Below are 17,981 nucleotides of genomic sequence, written 5' to 3' on the forward strand. Positions count from 1 at the left end.
TCCAGCATGATGAGCTGATCCTGAACTGGGCTTAATGGTCTGAGGAGGGCTGGGAAAACCAAAAGGCTCCAATACTGGCTGCACCAGAGGCCCCAGCTCAGCTCCTGGCACAACCTGCTGCGAGGGGCCTCGCTTTCAGCTCCCCTTGTCCTGAGGCAGGTGGGTGCCCTCAGGCACTTGCTGCAAGCAGTGCAGCTTGCCTCTGACAAAGCCCTGCTTTCTCTCACTGCTCTGGTTGCTGGCAGCAGAGCTGGGGAGGGGGGCTGCGCCGGCCCTGTGTTTGCCTTACTTTATGCCCACGCTCTGCTTTCTTGTAAGAACAAAACCCACAGTCACCGTTTTCAGGGTGTGCTTTCAGCTCAGCACCTGGCAGGAGCGGGGCCTGGCTGCTGCTCGCCTGTCTTCACACAAGATGGAGGCACGAGGTGGCCAAATGGTGAGCTGCAGGATTCCTTCAGCACGCTGCAAACCCCATCGTCTTCTGCAAGGAAGAAGGGGCCTTGCTCCCCCTGCAGCACTGGCCTGAAACACCATCTGCTCACCCAGCAGCATGGGATGCAAAGCAGCAGGTCAGAAAAGTGCAGCAACACCCTGTTCTGTCCCAGAGTGGTGGGGAATGGTTTTAAAGTGAGACAGGGGAGGTTTGGGTTGGATATGAGGAGGAAGTTTTTCAGCCAGAGGGTGGTGAGGCACTGGCACAGGTTGCCCAAGGAGGCTGTGGATGCCCCATCCCTGCAGGCATTCAAGGCCAGGCTGGATGTGGCTCTGGGCAGCCTGGGCTGCTGGTTGGCGACCTGCACACAGCAGGGGTTGGAGCTGGATGAGCGCTGTGCTCCTTTGCAACCCAGGCCATTCTAGGATTTGTTCCTCTAAGCCTCTCTAAGGATGCTGTGAGGGCCAGCATGGAGTCAGGGACCAGATGGAGGAATTTTCCCCAACTTTATTCAGGCTTTGCCTTCAGCTTCTGAAGGTAAAGAGAGCAGCCTCACCCATTCAAACACCACAGCAGTATTTAGAGAAGTCATTCAGAACGATCTGTGTAAAATAAACTTTACATACGGCCTCACTTTTATACAAAACAACATGTTTTTGGTCTTGTACAAAATATTTGGCACCAGCAGCTTCCAGACAGACAGTCAACCAGGAGCCTGAGGCTCAGCAAGTGGCCTTCACCTGCAGCCCTCAGCGTGCAGTGGAATTGAGGCGTTTGCCTATTGCTGAAGAACCCAGGAGGTGGGAGGAAAGTTTGGGCCTTCCTGTGCTGGATTCACCGTATGGTTCGTAGGAGGGTCCTGAAGTTCTCCAGTTCTCTGACACTTGTTGAAATCCTGAGGGCAACAAAAGCATTACAGCCACGTCTGCCTCATGGCCTTCTGAATAAAGCAAGAAAGGGAGCGCTGGCAAGGGGAGCTTTGAGCAGCTTGGAGGGAGAGAATTTAGAAATCCAGCTAAATAAGGTTTTGCTTTAAAAAGAGCCTGGCTGTAACCAAGTATACATGAGGTTCTGTTATGGAGAGACAGAGGAACAGGACGTAACAGAGCTCAGCAGCCATCAGACAGACCCATTAACTGGAGGTCAAGAAACAGACCATAGCATTACCAGCCATGCAGATGGCTGCATCCCCCTGCAGGAGGAGTTGGCTTCCTCTGAAGGTCTCTTTCAATCGTGCCCCTCATCTCCTTGCTCAATGCATTCTGGCCGCAGAGTATCAGTAAAGATGCAGGACTGGGCTCTGAGAATAAGGCCTGGGACTTTCTCTTCCTTACAGACAGGGTCTGCCTCTCCCTGCCAGGACTGCCTTTTGTTTTAAGATGATTTGGACTAACCCAGCTCACTTTCTAACAGAAAGCAGAGATGAAGACCTGCACAGCTCCCTTCCCTTTCTGCCAAAGCCTCATCCTGCTGCCCCCTGGGGACGGGGCTGATGGCTGCCCAATAAATGCCACTGCTGGAGGGTGGAACTGGGAACAAACTGGTAGAACTGCAGTGCTTGAAGGAGGGAGCAAAAATAGGTAAGAAGAGCAACCTCTGTCTGGGGACAGCGTGCTCCCTGGGCAGTCACAGCGTTTCTTAAAAGACTCTGAGTTCTTTGTGTGTTAATCCAAGCACTTCCTTCAATTCCTTACAAAAACACAGCATATAAACAAGTTGCTTTAAATTGTTCACCGCTGCTCTTCCACATGAACATCACTGGGCATTTGAGGGCTTCTCTGTAAGAAAGTGCCACCAGCAGCTCACACCAATATTGCCAATGGACTGATTAAGCTTCAGAGGGATGCAGTGCAGCAGCATGCACAAGGTCTCACACCAACCTTCCAAAAGCATTAAACAGAGCCACGATTTCTTGTCTCGTCAGCTGGAATCCATAGGAAGGGCCGCTTTCAGGAATCTTTTCTATCAGGTTTTCAGAAAAGAGGATCTTCAGCGCTGTGCCCAGGCCCTGTGTCTGCATGTGAAAAGGAGATGGTTTAACACCAGAGGCATCCAGAGCCTGGCACGTGAGCCCGACTTCGCTTCCCTTCCTTGTCTTTGCAAAGGTTCCTGTTGACATCAACTTAACAGGGCAAGACTCGGCCTTCACGTAACACAGCAAAGAGAAGGAAGCGGGACAGAGCCAGGACGTTCTGTTTGTTTGGCATGATTTAGACAGCAGAGCTGCCCAGCAAAGGCTTCCTGCCCAGGTCTGACCACACACAAGGCACAGCACGGATCTGGCTGAGCCCCGGTCCCACAGCACCCGTGTCCCTCCTGCAGCTGCAGGAAGTTCACTCAGTTTCCAACTGCAAAGGCAACGGGCAGCTGCTGGCAGCCCCAGGATCCTCACACAGCCTCCTGCTCACTGGCACTGGTCTGGACCTTGGAGCTGACATATCTAAGAACCACCTCTGTGCCCCACGGTCCCATCAAATGAGCTGCTCCCAGTCGTGCCCCACTCTGCTGACAGAGCTCACCTGCAGCTTCCCCCACAGGCGACACTTGAAGCAGCCAACGCAGTCCATTATCTTGGAAATATTCTTGAAGTGTAGCCTGACCTCCTCCTAGGGGAAAAGAGATGTAAACTGATCACAGTTACACACTAACCACGTCTTCCATGTATTAATCCAAACCCAAGCGTGTTAATTCTGTTCAGGCCAAATTCCGTGGAAACAAGTTGGAGAAATGGATCCTGGAGCAGATCCTCAGCAGCAGCCAGACTTGGGGTCCTGGTAGGAGAGAAGCTGGACGTGAGGCAGCAGTGAGTGCCTGCAGCCTGGAAGGGCAGCTGTGTTCTGGGCTGCATGAAGAAGGGGCGGCCAGCAGGGACAAGGAGGTGATCGTCCCCCTCTGCTCGGCTCCTGTCCAGCACTGCGTCCAGGCCTGGGCCCCCAGCACAGGAAGGACGTGGAGCTCTGGGAGCGGGGCCAGAGGAGGCACTGAGATGAACAGAGGGCTGGAGCAGCTCTGTGTGAGGAAAGGTTGAGGGAACTGGGATTGTTGAGCTTGGAGAAGAGAAGGATGCGGGGAGACCTCATGGTGGCCTTCCACTGCTTGAAAGGAGTGGATAAACAGGAGGGGAACGGCTGTGTGTGAGGGTGGATGGTGATAGGACAAGGGGAATGGATTTAAAGTGAGACAGGGGAGGTTTGGGTTGGATATGAGGAGGAAGTTTTTCAGCCAGAAGGTGGTGAGGCACTGGCACAGGTTGCCCAAGGAGGCTGTGGATGCCCCATCCCTGCAGGCATTCAAGGCCAGGCTGGATGTGGCTCTGGGCAGCCTGGGCTGCTGGTTGGCGACCTGCACACAGCAGGGGTTGGAGCTGGATGAGCACTGTGCTCCTGTGCAACCCAGGCCATTCTAGGATTCTGTGACGAAGGAACACCCACAACACGCAGCTCCCCAAACCAGAATGAATTGGAGATGTCCAATCCAGTTCCTTGAACCTATTGGGTCCCCTTCAGATGCAGTACTATTCCAGACACATCCAGAATACTCTGCGGGTACAAAGTATCCCGAAAGGAAGGGCTGGGCACTTACCTTTAGTTTAGCAGCTTCTTTTTTATTCCCTGCAAAGAAGGAGTTTTCATCAAAATGCAGTGGAAAAGACCTGAAATGGAACAAAAATGTTTTATCTCCCTGCAGTCTGTGCAGCTTAACTCAGGTTCACAGGGGTACTTGGTTAGGTATGAGAACAGAGCTGACAGGTGTTAAAATACAGCTGGAGACTTTCTGTGTGTGACTGCAAGCTGCTTGCTTCTCCCATCTCTTGGAGGCTTTCAATTTTAGCTTGCATTTCACCTTGGAGACGCTCTCAGCAATTGCTCTGTGGTTTCTAAGCAATTGTAGTCTGTTTTCTGACAGACGTAAGCAGCGAAGGCACGGCAGCATGAGGAGAGAAATCCAAACACCCACCATGTTAGAGACACCCACTTCCACCTGGTTCTGGTGCCTCCTGCTCCTCATTCTCCCAGCGCTGCCCATCAGCCCAACCCCCCATTAGGTGCACGGCTGGCATTTTTGCCAGCAAAAAACATGACAGCAGGCCTGGCATTTCACAGATGACTCAACCAGGTAGCCAATTTCAGGACTGATGTGTAGGAGGTTATTACGTTCAACTCTGCTAAATCAAAAAGCCAGCCTAGGCTATTAAACAGCGGGCTTAATTACCCCGTTTTGCAATTTGAATGCAGATACCAAGGAGCTCCCAGCAGCGCTACCAAATCATGCCATCCCACTCCAAGAAGGAACCCACAACCTGCCTTTCTAGGAGCTTTAAGCGAAAGGTTAAGCAGGCTCAGAGATGCCAGGGTGGAAAGAGCCATTCTCCCCGGGTACCGAACGTAATTACTTGGCCAGGCGGAGAACCTCCAGCAATAGGCTCTTGATTTCTGCATCGTGGCTTTGATTGCCTGTGTACAGCTGGAAACCTGGGCGCTCAAAGAAGGGCAGCACTTTGGATAGAGCCCGCAGCTCAATCAGGTACAGAAAATACAGGTTCTTCAGTCTTCTGGGGCCTTCCCCTCTGGTGAGAACCTCGTCGAACCTCTGCTGGAACTCCGTAACATTGGGGCCCCATTTCTTCTCTGACCACGTATCTGAGAGCACAGAAACAAAGACACCAGGTGGGCAGACACAGTTCTGCTTCGCTCCCTCCCAGTGTCCCAAGCTCAATGGTGACGTGCATCTCTAACCGAAGGGGTCCGAGCTTTCAGAAGCCACAGCCCTTCCATCAACCCCAACTCTTCCAAGCTGTCTCCCGTGGCCAAGGCCTATGCTGTCCATGCAGTGTGGGGCACAGCTCAGACTCCCTGAAGGATACAGCTGTGGGAGTTCACAGTGATGTCTGTACACCAAGCCTACCAGATTTATTCCATTTCAGCACGGACCCCGGCCGTGTGGGACAAGGAAATTATGCTCTCACATCACCCTGTATTTCCAACCCCAGGGTTAAATGGAGATTTGTTAGATAGCTGCCTGTGGACAAGGGATGCAAAGAAAGTGGGAATGGCACACAGAAATAGCTCGAGGGACTTGGAGGAGCTCAGCCAAGCATTTCTCAGTCTGGATGAAATTACTGCTATCTGACTGCTGTAAGAACAGGCTAGGGAGATATGCAATTAGAAACACACTCCAAAATAACCATGGAGGAAGAATAAAAGGCATACGTGCAGGAAGGCTGAGCACAGAGCAGACCCCAGCATTTGCACACCCAAAGGTATGCAACAAGTGCATTCCTGATTTTGTTACACAACCTGTGTGCTGAGGGAGAGAGAACAGAAGCATAGAAGCAGGCCTGAGCCCTGCTGGCAGGGCTGCACTGGCATTTAGCTGAGCCACGGATCTGAAGGCTGTGCCAATTAAGAGCTGATGCAGGAGAGCTCAGGCAGGAAGTGGCAGTTACCTTGTAAGAGGTACCTGGCACTCAGGTGAATGTTGATGCTTGCATGGAGACCAGAAATGAGCCTGTAGAAAGCTCGTTTCTCTATGCAGACACCTGGAGGAAAAGAAGAAAAAGGGAAAATAAACAACAAGCATTTGAAGATACTGAAAGCATATACTGAATTTTCCTCTCCTGACTGTCAGACGGATCTCACCCAACCCCAGAGCAGCAAGCAGCCCCCACCTGCTCCACGGCCATTCTGCATTCATCCCAAGAAGAGATGCCAGGTTTAGAGAGAAGGATTACCTTTCAACCACTTGTAAAACGTCTGCCCTGCAAACAGAAGGAGAAAGAGCACGTCAGTCTGAAGTGCCTTCAAGCAGCAGGAAGGCTCCACCACAACATGGCATTTTTGTTTGTAGTTGGAAACACTTTTCAGGAGACAACAGGATGATGCACCAACATGACAGGGCTGGGCTCTGGAACTGGATTCACTGGCACAGGTTGCCCAAGGAGGCTGTGGATGCCCCATCCCTGCAGGCATTCAAGGCCAGGCTGGATGTGGCTCTGGGCAGCCTGGGCTGCTGGTTGGCGACCTGCACACAGCAGGGGTTGGAGCTGGATGAGCACTGTGCTCCTGTGCAACCCAGGCCGTTCTGTGATTCTGACACCCCTCCTCTCCCCACCACTGCTCCCACGGCCAAAAACCTGACACCACCCTCGAGACCAGACCTAGAGCAACTCTGCTCACTCCAGTTTGCAGAAGCAGGGATAGAGGTGGTAGAAGAGAGCACCAAGGGTTTTCCTCCCCACTCTTCTGCCTGCCTGATGTCTCTATAAGGCAGTGGTGGCAGCAGACAGATATAACACATGGATCCTTCCCACCCACCTTGGCAAGAGCTGGTGGGGGGCAAAACCACTGCGTGATGCTGTGACCTACAGGGAAACAAAGGCCACAGACTGCTTTCTTTACTGCTGAGTGTGGGGAGGGGGTATTTTTATTGGAAAGAAATGAAACAGCACAACCAAATGTGTACAATCACACAAGGCAGCGTTTCACATTGGCCCTTGCTACCACCTGCTTGAAAATAATCTGGAGAACAGAAAAGGATTTGGAAATAGTTTGGAGACAGGAAGGATGTCCCACAGACAGGCCCAGTACCACAGAGCACAAACAGCTCTGGGGCTCAGCCCTCCCAGCAGGGAGCTGCAGTGAGGCACGCTGCTCCCACCAACTGCCTTCCAAAGCACAGCCTGAGAGCTGCTTCCTCAGCAGCAGCCAGCACTGAAAAAACCACGCCATGAACCCTGAAGACTCCCAGTATTTGTGTTTTTAACAAGAGGACCTGCTTCTGATACGGGCAAAAACAGAGTGCAACTCACCTCCGTCGTCTCCTGATGAGAGGAAGGCACGAGTGGTGGGGAGAGAAAACAATAAAGGAGATAATTACACACAGCCAAAGCTGAACGGCCAAGCACAAACATGAAGATTGCTCTGCTAACCTGCTGTGGCAGAAGGACGAGGAGGTTCCCAAGGAGGTTCGTACATCTTCCTAACACAAAACACCATCTCACTAACTGCAGCAGTGAGGTACCTGGTGAGCAATGCTCCCAATAACCTGACCCACACAGGAGGGATCTGTGTTTGTAAAGGAAGTTAAAGCAGAGACGGGAAAATAAGAAAGGCAACTGCCTCCTGTATGACCTCTGACAAGATACTCAGAGATACTCTCTGCTTCCTGCAACTCACCAGCCATTTGCATCGACACAGGCATCAGGCCTGACCCTGTTCTCACGTCCTGTTTCTTTTCTTGCAGACAGAACTGCAGTCCTTCTGTGGTGCCTGTGATACTTCACCCATACCTTGCCCCAAACAGCAGCACCCCTCACGACAAACACTGGTTCATTATTGCCATGCTTAAAGTGTCACTCCTCCATGCAAAGCTGAAAGGAGTGGGAAAACCACCTGCAGAGGATAGGGAAAGTCCAGACAACACCTCAGAGGACACTGCTGGAGTTCAGGCCATCAGCATACTGATGATGTTCAAATGTCTGGGCATGATGTGGCATCAGCAAACACAGGCTCTCTTAGCAGCCTTGAGCCCGCAGCTGTCTGTATGCTCCTGAGACCCCTCCCGACTTTCATTTACACTTTGCCCCTAAGGCAGTTTCTCCTATTAAATGTTTTCCCCCGAGGATCCCAGCCAGGGTCTTATTTCAGTCCCTCCCAGATGGTTTGGCATTGCTGAGCACAGAAAGCACTGATGCAGGGTTCAGCTCTGTCCCCAGCCTCTCCAAGACCCTGAAAATCAGACCTTCCTTCTCCTTCTGGGTGCTGGACACCCATTCCATTGGCCATAACTATTCTAGACTTGATGAAGAGCTGTAACACAGCCCTCGTTCAGCGAAAGTAGCTCACACAGTATTTGCTGCTGTTGTAAAGGAAGCTGTTGAGCTCGAGCAGTACGCTACCAAACCACTTAGCAAGATGAATACGTGACTCACCTCTACCAGATGCCAAAGGTCTTTTCACATTCTGAGGCCTAAGAGGAAAAAAAAATAGGTCATTTAGGTAAGTAAATACGTGACTGTCTCCTTACTGTGCAGAAACAACAGCGGAAGAAATTACTTTTCTGCAGCCAAATAGCCTAGGAAGATCTAAGAGCTCCTGCTGCTACAACAGAAAAAGAGCAAAGAGAGATCAGGTTTTCTCTTTTTTCTTCCTTCTTTGTAAAAAAAAAAAAAAAAAGACAGCTAGGGGAAAATCCAGTGCCTAGAGGAGTGCTCATGGACATCATCTCACGGCTCTGGTGCAAAACCATGCTGCAGTGTGCAGAGAGGAAATTGCTGGAAAGGTGACACAAGGCACACAAGGCTACAAGCAGCATCCACCAGCACAGCCCCAGCAACAGACCTCAGCAGAGATCCAACTGGCAAGGACTGGGCAGGGAGCTCGTGGTACGACACCAGGGACAACAGGGCTGTGTGATGAGGACCACATCACACCAGGGATGCACACCCTGCTGGACCCCACTCTGCAGAGCTGTGGCATGAGGAACAGCATGGGGCAACCATACAGCTCCTCCCTGCTCCCACAGCCCGCACCTGGCAGCATGCAGCAAAGACTGGAAGATGGGGGTTAGCAGAGCAGCTGTAGCACACGCAGCCCCTCTGCAGAAGTCAGGGCTCACAGTGACTCAAGGTTTGTGGCACCTGTGTCCCAAAGCACCTACTTGAAGCAGTTTTCTTCATAAATACTGTTCCATATCTTCCAGGCATCCGGCCCTCTGTAGCCAGTGTAGCGCTCGGGGTTCAGGAGCAAATCCACATACTCTGCGTCGGGGGAAAGGATGTCTGTGGAGCAGAACGCCGGTCAGTGACGGCAGCTTCTAAAGAAACAGCACCTTCCAAAGCCAACCCAGCCTCCCCTCTGCGTACTGAGCAGCCCTCCAAGAAGGCAGGTGCACAGCACTGGCTGCACACTGAGCCCCTGCAGCGCCACAGATGGCAAAGCCGACTCTGAGCACTGAGCTCACTGACTCGCTGCAGGACCCTGAGCAGCAGTGAAGCTTTTGATTATTTTCTACAGGATAGGGCATGGGGAGGGAGAAGAAACACCATATACAATTCAGGCTCGCTGGAATACCACATTTTAGCCTCAAAGCTCTGCAGAGAACTTGAGCTGCTTAGAGTTGGTCAGGTCAAATGGGTCGTTATACCATCAGCTTCACAGAAGCTGTCTGAAGAGTCATCGTGCGACGTCCACTGAAGCACTGCCTGCTGGGTTTCCTTGCTGCAAAGAAAGGATGAAGAGCATCAGACAGAGCACTGATGCTGAGGTTCCTTCAAGACAAGCATGGGCTGTGGGAAGAAGTCATACCTCAGTGACTCATCCACAGCCCCAAGCCTGCTGGCTTCTTCACATTCTTCAGCACGGCTGTTGGCTTCCTCTGAATACTGCATTGAGAAGCAAAGATCAAAACATGGGCATGCTGATGTTGTAATTTGGCCTTTGCTGCACATATAGTTTAAGCATCAGAAACACTTCTAGTCTAACAACTGATATTTCCACAAGATGTCTGCAAATAGTCAGGGCCTGGCGCAGCTGTGGGGATTGCTGCAGGGACTCACAGCAGGCTCTGACACACTGGACCCTGGGGAAGCCTCCAAAGGGCTTTTATCACTCACAGTGACTCAAAGTCCCACAAGCAGCATCACTCTGTGCATGCAGACAAACCTACCTTGTAACTTGCAGATCTGATTCCATCAGGGACTTCGTCCTGAAAGACAAAATTGGGCACGTGTTACATCTGAAGCTGACAAAGCCTTTCAGTCTAATGTTTGAAAAAGATTAGGAAGGTTACAGCAGCTCCCAGGGCTTAAAAGGAATCAATCAAATCCCTCAGCTTAGCTTACACCATCTCTAATTGCTGGCTCCTCTACAGACAAAAGTTAAGCAATATTCCTGGTGTTTTATTTTGGTTTTTCGCAAGAATCTCATTCTCAATAGCTCAGCAGCCTTCCACAGTGCTCCACCAGGCCGTGCTCTGCTCACCAAGCACAAGGCAGAAGATGCCAACCCAGACTCCAGAGCAGCAGCTGGCTGCCACCCCACCTCCAGGTGATGCTGGCAGAAGCCCAGCTGCCTCTTTTCAGCTCTTGCAGCCCTGATATACATCATCCTGAAGCCTCCCACAGCAGCTGTATGGAGTCACCACCAAAGGAGCTGTTGGAAGGGTAGGGAAGTGCATGGGAGAGGGGAATGAGGTGAATGTAGTACACAGATCAGAATGTATAGAAGGAGTGCTGTTCTCACACGCGCACACCGCGCTCTGTTGCTGCCATGTCACCTCAGACATTTTGCAGCCAAGCCAGCAGCTGCATTACTTCAGGTTTCACAGAGCTCCCAGGTGAGGGGCAGACATCTCCATGGCATTCTACTTTAAGCTGTGCATAAAAATAAGGTGCAGTTGTTTGGTAAATGCATGCAATTAGGGTCTTCTCCTGCCCTTGCACTGTACCACCAGCACAGCATATCCCAGTGCAGCCTCAGCACACGGAGTGCTCTGGAGACCCCAGCAGGAGCGTGTAAGACAGCCTGCAGTTGCCTGCCACCCCACAGAGCCAGGCTGGGGGCATTTTCACCACACCTACCAGCCCAGCAACCAAGTCCTAATTCCCTCCCTCTTTTCCCCTTCTTTTCAGACAGACCCCTGCAGTCACCATGTCTTCTTCCAGATCAGTGAACAAACCCCTTCTGTCCAGGATGCAAAGGCAAAGGTACCTGCTTTTGTGCTGGGAAGCAGGACTCTGAAAGAGCTATTTTATGTATAGAGACTGCTGGAAGGGGCTTGGCTGAATTCATCAGACAAAACAAATCGCTGTGTAGCTCATAGGCTAGCGGGCTGAACGTGTGCCAATTAACACAGTACACAGCACCAGGGGATTGCCCCTAAAATCATTCTACTAATGCATCAAACAAAAGAGGGGCCAGGCCAAGAGCTTCCATCGGTGGAGGGCCGGCTGTCAGAAGCCCAGCCTTTCTTCAAGGTGTCAGAATTCACCATTCGAGCTCTTCTTTAGGGATCCCAGCAGTACAGTGCCTGAGGAAGCCTCTTTTGCAGCCACAGCAGAACTGTGGCTCAGCAGCCAGCACAGGAAGATCTTTACCTGCTGCAAAGGCCAACAGAGAAAATGGAGAAGCGACCGGTTCTCTACTCACAGACGGGCAGGGTTTGACAGCGCAGTCTCTTATTCCACAGTGACTGTTGTCATCCCAGAAAGGACAGGGTTTCTTGAGGTTCACCTACAAATAACACATCACCCTGTTACACGCTTCTTCCGTGCAGCCAAGCCAACCTTCCACACCACAGCCTGCCAGCACGCACCGCTAGCTCACTGAAAGGCCTCTGCTAACACAGCGCAGAGCTGAGCACTGCGGTGCAAGTGCGAGCAAAGGTCCTTCACTTCAAAGGCCTGATCTCAGCCTGCCATGCTCATTCATGTGTCTCCCATGCAGGATGTGTGTACTCATGCAGTACAGCCAAGACTATCTGTGCTATTGGATGTTCTGTGCTCACACCTTGATGCTCTTTGAGCACTGGCAACCCTTTCTGGTTGGGTATTTTGTACATCTTATGAGCCAGCAGGTCTGCTGGTGATTTGGAGCTGTTCTAATCTGCAGTGCAGCTAAGTCCATAGAACCACAGCATGGCCTGGGTTGCAAAGGAGCACAGTGCTCATCCAGCTCCAACCCCTGCTGTGTGCAGGTCGCCAACCAGCAGCCCAGGCTGCCCAGAGCCACATCCAGCCTGGCCTTGAATGCCTGCAGGGATGGGGCATCCACAGCCTCCTTGGGCAACCTGTGCCAGTGCCTCACCACCCTCTGGCTGAAAAACTTCCTCCTCATATCCAACCCAAACCTCCCCTGTCTCACTTTAAAACCATTCCCCTTGTCCCATCACCATCCACGCTCACACACAGCCGTTCCCCTCCTGTTTATCCGCTCCCTTCAAGCACTGAAGGCCACCATGAGGTCTCCCCTCAGCCTTCTATTCTCCAAGCTCAACAAGCCCAGTTCCCTCAACCTTTCTTCATAGGAAAAGAAGTTGAGAACATTTTAAACCCTTCTTATGGAAGAACATCAATTCTTTCTTGTCTGCTGAAGCAATCAGGAAACAGTCACTGTTCAGAACATGACCTTGGCAGGTAAGATTCTGGCCACAACCCAAGCACACCCAAACAAACCCACAGTTAGTCACACAGATGCAATCTCATTGAATGGGAGCAGACATCATCTAACAGTGATGGCCTGGCATAACTGCAATCACTTCATCTGACTGACAGCTAAACCAGGCTTTCCTCATTGACAGGAAGACACCAAGAGCATCCTCATCATGCAATTTGGACATCTGTCATCAGCTCTTTTGAGCCCTAATTCAACAAACTGTTCTACTGCCTCAGCTCCTCAGAGGAAACAGAGCTGCGGAACGAAGAGAGGCTGAGGATGCCCCACTTCTGGAGGCATCCAAGGCCAGGTTGGATGGGATCCTGGGCAGCCTGGCTGAAAAAGGGGTATCTGATTGTAAGAGATCAGCAATAACTTCCATGGGACAAAGAAAGAAAGAAAAAAAAAAGCACAGCAAATCATTGAGAAATATTCATCTATTTCTTGTATGGGAAACTTACTTTGTAGTATCTAAAATAGTCACTTTCCAGAAGTTGATTCAGCCTAGGAAACAGCTTGTAGTTGTTGAAGGCATCGATGGTTTCTACATCACACGTGCAGTCGTCTAAATGGCCAGTGACCTGTTGGTGCAGAACATCAAGCACAAACAACTTGGTCAGCACAGGTAACACCATTCAGGATTTTCTTTCATTTTCCAGCGAGTCATTGCCTTAAATCTGACCAGAACAAAACAGCACTGGTTCAGTGGGCTGGTGGTGATGGGTTGGCAGTTGGACTTGATGATCTCAGAGCTCTTTTCTTACTTTAATGGCTCAATAAAGCTGAACGTGCTGAATTGCCAAAGAATTCCTTGTGATGCATCCTTTAGGACCTGTCTTTTGCCTGTTGTTGGGGGCAAGCAATTTTTGTCCATAGGACAAGGGGAATGGTTTTAAAGTGAGACAGGGGAGGTTTGGGTTGGATATGAGGAGGAAGTTTTGGAGCCAGAGGGTGGTGAGGCACTGGCACAGGTTGCCCAAGGAGGCTGTGGATGCCCCATCCCTGCAGGCATTCAAGGCCAGGCTGGATGTGGCTCTGGGCAGCCTGGGCTGCTGGTTGGCGACCTGCACACAGCAGGGGTTGGAGCTGGAGGAGCACTGTGCTCCTGTGCAACCCAGGCCATGCTGTGGTTCTGTGATTACACACATTTTTCCCCTAACACACACAGGTATGTTAAGAGTTTACTGATGCCAGAGCAACAGGCATCAGGCAGACACCGCCATCTCTTCAGGGAGCAAAGATAACACACAGCTAAACAAGACACAGATGTTTTCATCAAGACCAAACCCAGCAGACACAGCAGCCCAGGCTCTTGTTTGACACCAGCATGCCACTCTGGGCAGGGTGGCACACAGCTAACAGCTGCCATCAGCACGAGGGTCTAATTAAGCAACAGTAATGCCACCAAAGGTTACGGCACTCAACTGAAGTCCCTGCTGCAGCCATGTGATGTGATTAGAACCACAGAGACTGCAACAGCCTTTCCCTGTGCCCCTGGCAGCCGTTTGGCAAGGAAACATCTGCTGCAGATCTGCTGCAGGAAGCCAATTCTCCTTGCATCATCCTGAACAACTCACGCTGTGTGAAAGCCCCGCAGAAAACAAAACCAAAGCAACCCAAATTCAGCTGTGGCTTTCTGACACGTAGCTTACTGCCTGCGGGAGAAAGACGCACAGCAGAAGGTCTGCTGCTTCCCAGCCCGGTGATGAGCACTCAGGGAAATCACCGTGTGCACAGAGGGAGCATACCACTCATTCCCTCTCAGTTGGGCACCAGGGAATTTCCCCACGTGCTGAGGTAGCAATACAACAGTCGGCAGCTGCCATCCACCAGGAGTAGATCAATTTAAGACCAAGGTGGTCATTTTAAATGGGTACTGCTGATTTATGAAGCGAGTGTGGGATATTCACAGTGAGAAATCCCCTGGCTGCCTCTGTTCCAGAAGCTCGGCAGGTTCTGGCAGCAGCCAGCACAAAGCAGCATTCCCCCAGCACACAGACCACAACCCTGCAAGCCTCAAGGAAAAGCCTCCAAGGAAGAGTGTCCTTTGCAATTAGGGCAAAACAAATTACTACGTGTGGAGAGAAGAGGAAGAGCCACGTGAGAAGCGTGGAACACATGGCCTGATGCACATCACCAGAGCCCTCAGGTCACTCAGAGAGGCACACATCAATCTCCCCAGAACCACAGCGATCAGCACTGCAGCAGCAGAGCTCCGTGCCCTCTTTCCGAGAAGGAAGGCAATGAGCCCTCGCCCTCAGAGCACACAGAAAGGGGAGGGGAAGAAACCACAGCCTGCGTCGGACAGCCAGCACCTTAAAGGAACTGCGGGTTGCCCCGGGCAGGAGGGGAAGGAAGCCACGCTCAGACCCAGGGTGGGACTCGGTGCTTAGGAAACAAAGCTTCTTCATTGAAGGCACTGATGGTTTAGACTGAGCCGCGTTGATTTAAGTGGGTGTGAAGGGAAATACAGTGAGCCCCAGTGCCCTTTGCCACATGAGCAATCATTAGTGCTAAGTCACTGTGCTGTGCAGGTTTGCTTCTGTTTCTTGCATTCACACTGAAGCCCAACAGCCCACTGTACTGTACTCTGCAAAGTAAGTTTGCAAAGTAATGGAAACTAAGATTGTCAGCATAGCAATTCAGATTTCCACTAGCCTAAACCACCCCCATTAAAAAAAAACACCAGCACCGATTTGGTAATCCAGTTACCCAACATAAACCTGTTTCAAAATTAAGAAGGCTAACCAACAAAAATAGAAAACCCCAAACCACACATTCCTGGAAGCCTGGCAACCCCTGAGCAAGGCAGCCTGCAGACTGGGCCATGCCTCAGCTGCTCTAGAAATTACCTTCAGAAACACCTGTAGAATCTCAGCTGGCACTGCTGGAGCTGTGGTGCCCCATCCCTACAGGTGCCTGAGGCTGTGGATGTGGATGGGGGGCACCCAGCCCACAACAGGGGTTGTGGGACTGAATGGTCTTCAAGTCCCACCCAAGCCAACCCACTCCATGATTCTGTATAATGTTTGTACCAGGCCTGAATGTGCAAGGTGTAGTGGCCAAATCGAGCTAGAACTAACCCAGCACAATATCAGCCTGTAAAGAACTCCAGGTAAGCACTCTCCTGAGAGGGCGATGCCTTAAGACACCTTCCCTGCTCCCCAAACATCTGTGTCTTCAGCCTGCAACAACGTGAACAGTTGTTTCAGATGAAACAGAACTTCACCAAGTCCCAAACGGGTGCCACATGCTTCCTGGCACCTGTGAAATCACTGAGCTCAGCAGCAGCCATGGGTCCTGCTCCACCCAGGCAGGGTGTGGGAGCCCAGCATGGCATGGGATGGGCAGCAGGGCTGGGTCTGCAGGGAGAGATGCAACGGAGCCGCTGGGACAGACGCACACCCCCATGGCTCCAGCTGCTGAGCAAGCAGCCAGGGATGTGCTCTGCTGGCTCTCCAAAGTGCCACAGCATTGATGTATCCTCCATGGGTGCGTACCACGGGTTGGAACATCACCTCACGTGGACTCTGCGTCATCCTTAGGTTTGGCCTTTGCTTCATTCTCCTTTGTCTCCATCCCAGGCTCCAGCAGTGATCTTCATCTCTTCCCAGTTCACTCAACATCATAGAAATGCTCCTAGGCAGTGGATTTAGGGCTTTCTTTTCTCGCTACAGGCTCCCTCCCTAACCCATACACCACCACTTACTGCACAGCTGGGCAGGAAACAGAGCAAACTCCTTTCTGCATCTCCCACCTGCAGCCAGAGCAGAGCACAGGAACACTACAGAGAATATGTATCACCTCCAAGCATCTCTTAGAAAAGAATCCGCAGCTCCAGCTTCAGCCAGAGGGTGGTGAGGCACTGGCACAGGTTGCCCAAGGAGGCTGTGGATGCCCCATCCCTGCAGGCATTCAAGGCCAGGCTGGATGTGGCTCTGGGCAGCCTGGGCTGCTGGTTGGCGACCTGCACACAGCAGGGGTTGGAGCTGGATGAGCACTGTGCTCCTGTGCAACCCAGGCCATTCTATGGGTCTGTGATTCCAGTGTTCTGGGCAGTACCCCCCGTTCCCTCCCACAGGGACGGCAGAGCTCTCTGGAAAGCACCAGTTTAACAAGAATGCAAGAGTGGCTTGAAAGTCTGCTCAGATAACAAGGAAGTCAGTGCTCAGAATCACCCCTAATGGCCAGAGGAACAGCCTCCGAAGAAAACAACAACAAACCACAGCACGACGCCAGCTCTCTGTGCCCAAGGAACGAAGCCTGCAAGCCATCATCGTGCCAGAACAGCAGAGCTTCTAGCAGCAAGGGCTGCTCATACCACACCGTGCTCCTGACTCAGACTGACGAGGCAAACCTCCCGAAGCAGGAAAGCACAGCGATAAAGAAATGAAAAGCACAGGTTCAGCTCTCTATCAGCACTGGTTTTGATCTGCCGTTTCCATCACGAACCACCCATAAGGCAAAGCCACAGCCCCGCGCCTTTTCTTTTCCCACTGCCGGCTTCCGATTCGCGTTTCAGCACTGATTTTCACGCAGTTCTGAGCGGACCGTCGGGCGCCGAGCGCACCGCAGCCACTCGCACTCACGCAAAGCGAAGCGAGCAGCAACCCACCTCCAGGCACCAACCCTAGGATGGCAGCTCGGAAGGCACCGCGTGCTGCGATCCCCAAGCTCGGGCCGCCCCACGCAACGAGCGCAGCCCCCCGCCAACCCACCGCAGCCCACCTGGCAGAAGCAGCGGCGCTCCGCAGATCCGGGCGACCCGCGGGGCGCGGAGGGCAGCAGAAGGGCGGCAAAACCCAACGCCCGCAGCAGCGCTCCGCCCGCCGCCATCCCAGCACCGCCGCCGATGGCCGGAGGAGCCGCGCTCCGCTCCGCCCCGTTCCGCTGCACGCTTCTGTCCCGCCTTGCGCCGGCACGTCGCGCCCACTGACTGCGTTGGCAGCGATCCGGCGGCGTTTCGTCGCCGAACGGGGATCCCAGCAGGCGGAGCGCTGCTCTCCCCCGCCCCGGGCTGAACGCGAGCACGAAATAAAGCCGGTTCCATCCACCAGGGCCGCACCAAAAGTAACGCCCGCTGTTTTGGGCTGGGTGTCGGTGGGACGGCGGCCCTGTGCCCGCGCTGCGGGGCGTTGTGACAGACGGCAGCGGAGGGGCTCGCTGACACGGCGGCACGGGAGCAAAGGGGCGGGATAGAGAAAATACACGGCGGTGGTGACTGCGTTGAAAAATTGCGGCTTGTAGCTGAGAATTCGCTCCATCGCACGTTGCTGTTGTATTTCTCGTGTCGTGTTTCCCGTAGGAATAATGGAATAATTTCCCATAGGAATGAAGGAATGATTTCCCTTTGGTTGTCAATGGCTCTGTGTCCAGGTGGAGGCCAGTGACGAGCA

The 17,981-nt window shown here is 52.4% G+C and overlaps 1 protein-coding gene across 1 annotated transcript; it reads right to left on the minus strand.

The window, feature by feature from the left end:
* Positions 1-920: 920 nt before the first annotated feature.
* On the minus strand, positions 921-17,421 carry ERO1A (endoplasmic reticulum oxidoreductase 1 alpha). Its single transcript, XM_042813571.1, has 16 exons — positions 17,314-17,421; positions 13,047-13,166; positions 11,581-11,664; positions 10,100-10,138; positions 9,739-9,815; positions 9,578-9,651; positions 9,092-9,212; positions 8,364-8,401; positions 7,242-7,253; positions 6,165-6,191; positions 5,880-5,972; positions 4,827-5,073; positions 4,016-4,085; positions 2,953-3,039; positions 2,314-2,447; positions 921-1,328 (listed from the first exon to the last, which is right to left on the minus strand). Exons 1-16 carry the CDS (start codon positions 17,419-17,421, stop codon positions 1,268-1,270), a joined length of 1,392 nt encoding a protein of 463 aa, XP_042669505.1. The 3' UTR covers positions 921-1,267.
* Between the last annotated feature and the right edge of the window lie 560 nt (positions 17,422-17,981).

Source organism: Centrocercus urophasianus, unplaced genomic scaffold, assembly GCF_019232065.1.
Source record: "Centrocercus urophasianus isolate 14NV4802_14NV808 unplaced genomic scaffold, USGS_Curo_1.0 seq_14, whole genome shotgun sequence".
In the NCBI taxonomy this organism is placed as follows: domain Eukaryota; kingdom Metazoa; phylum Chordata; class Aves; order Galliformes; family Phasianidae; genus Centrocercus; species Centrocercus urophasianus.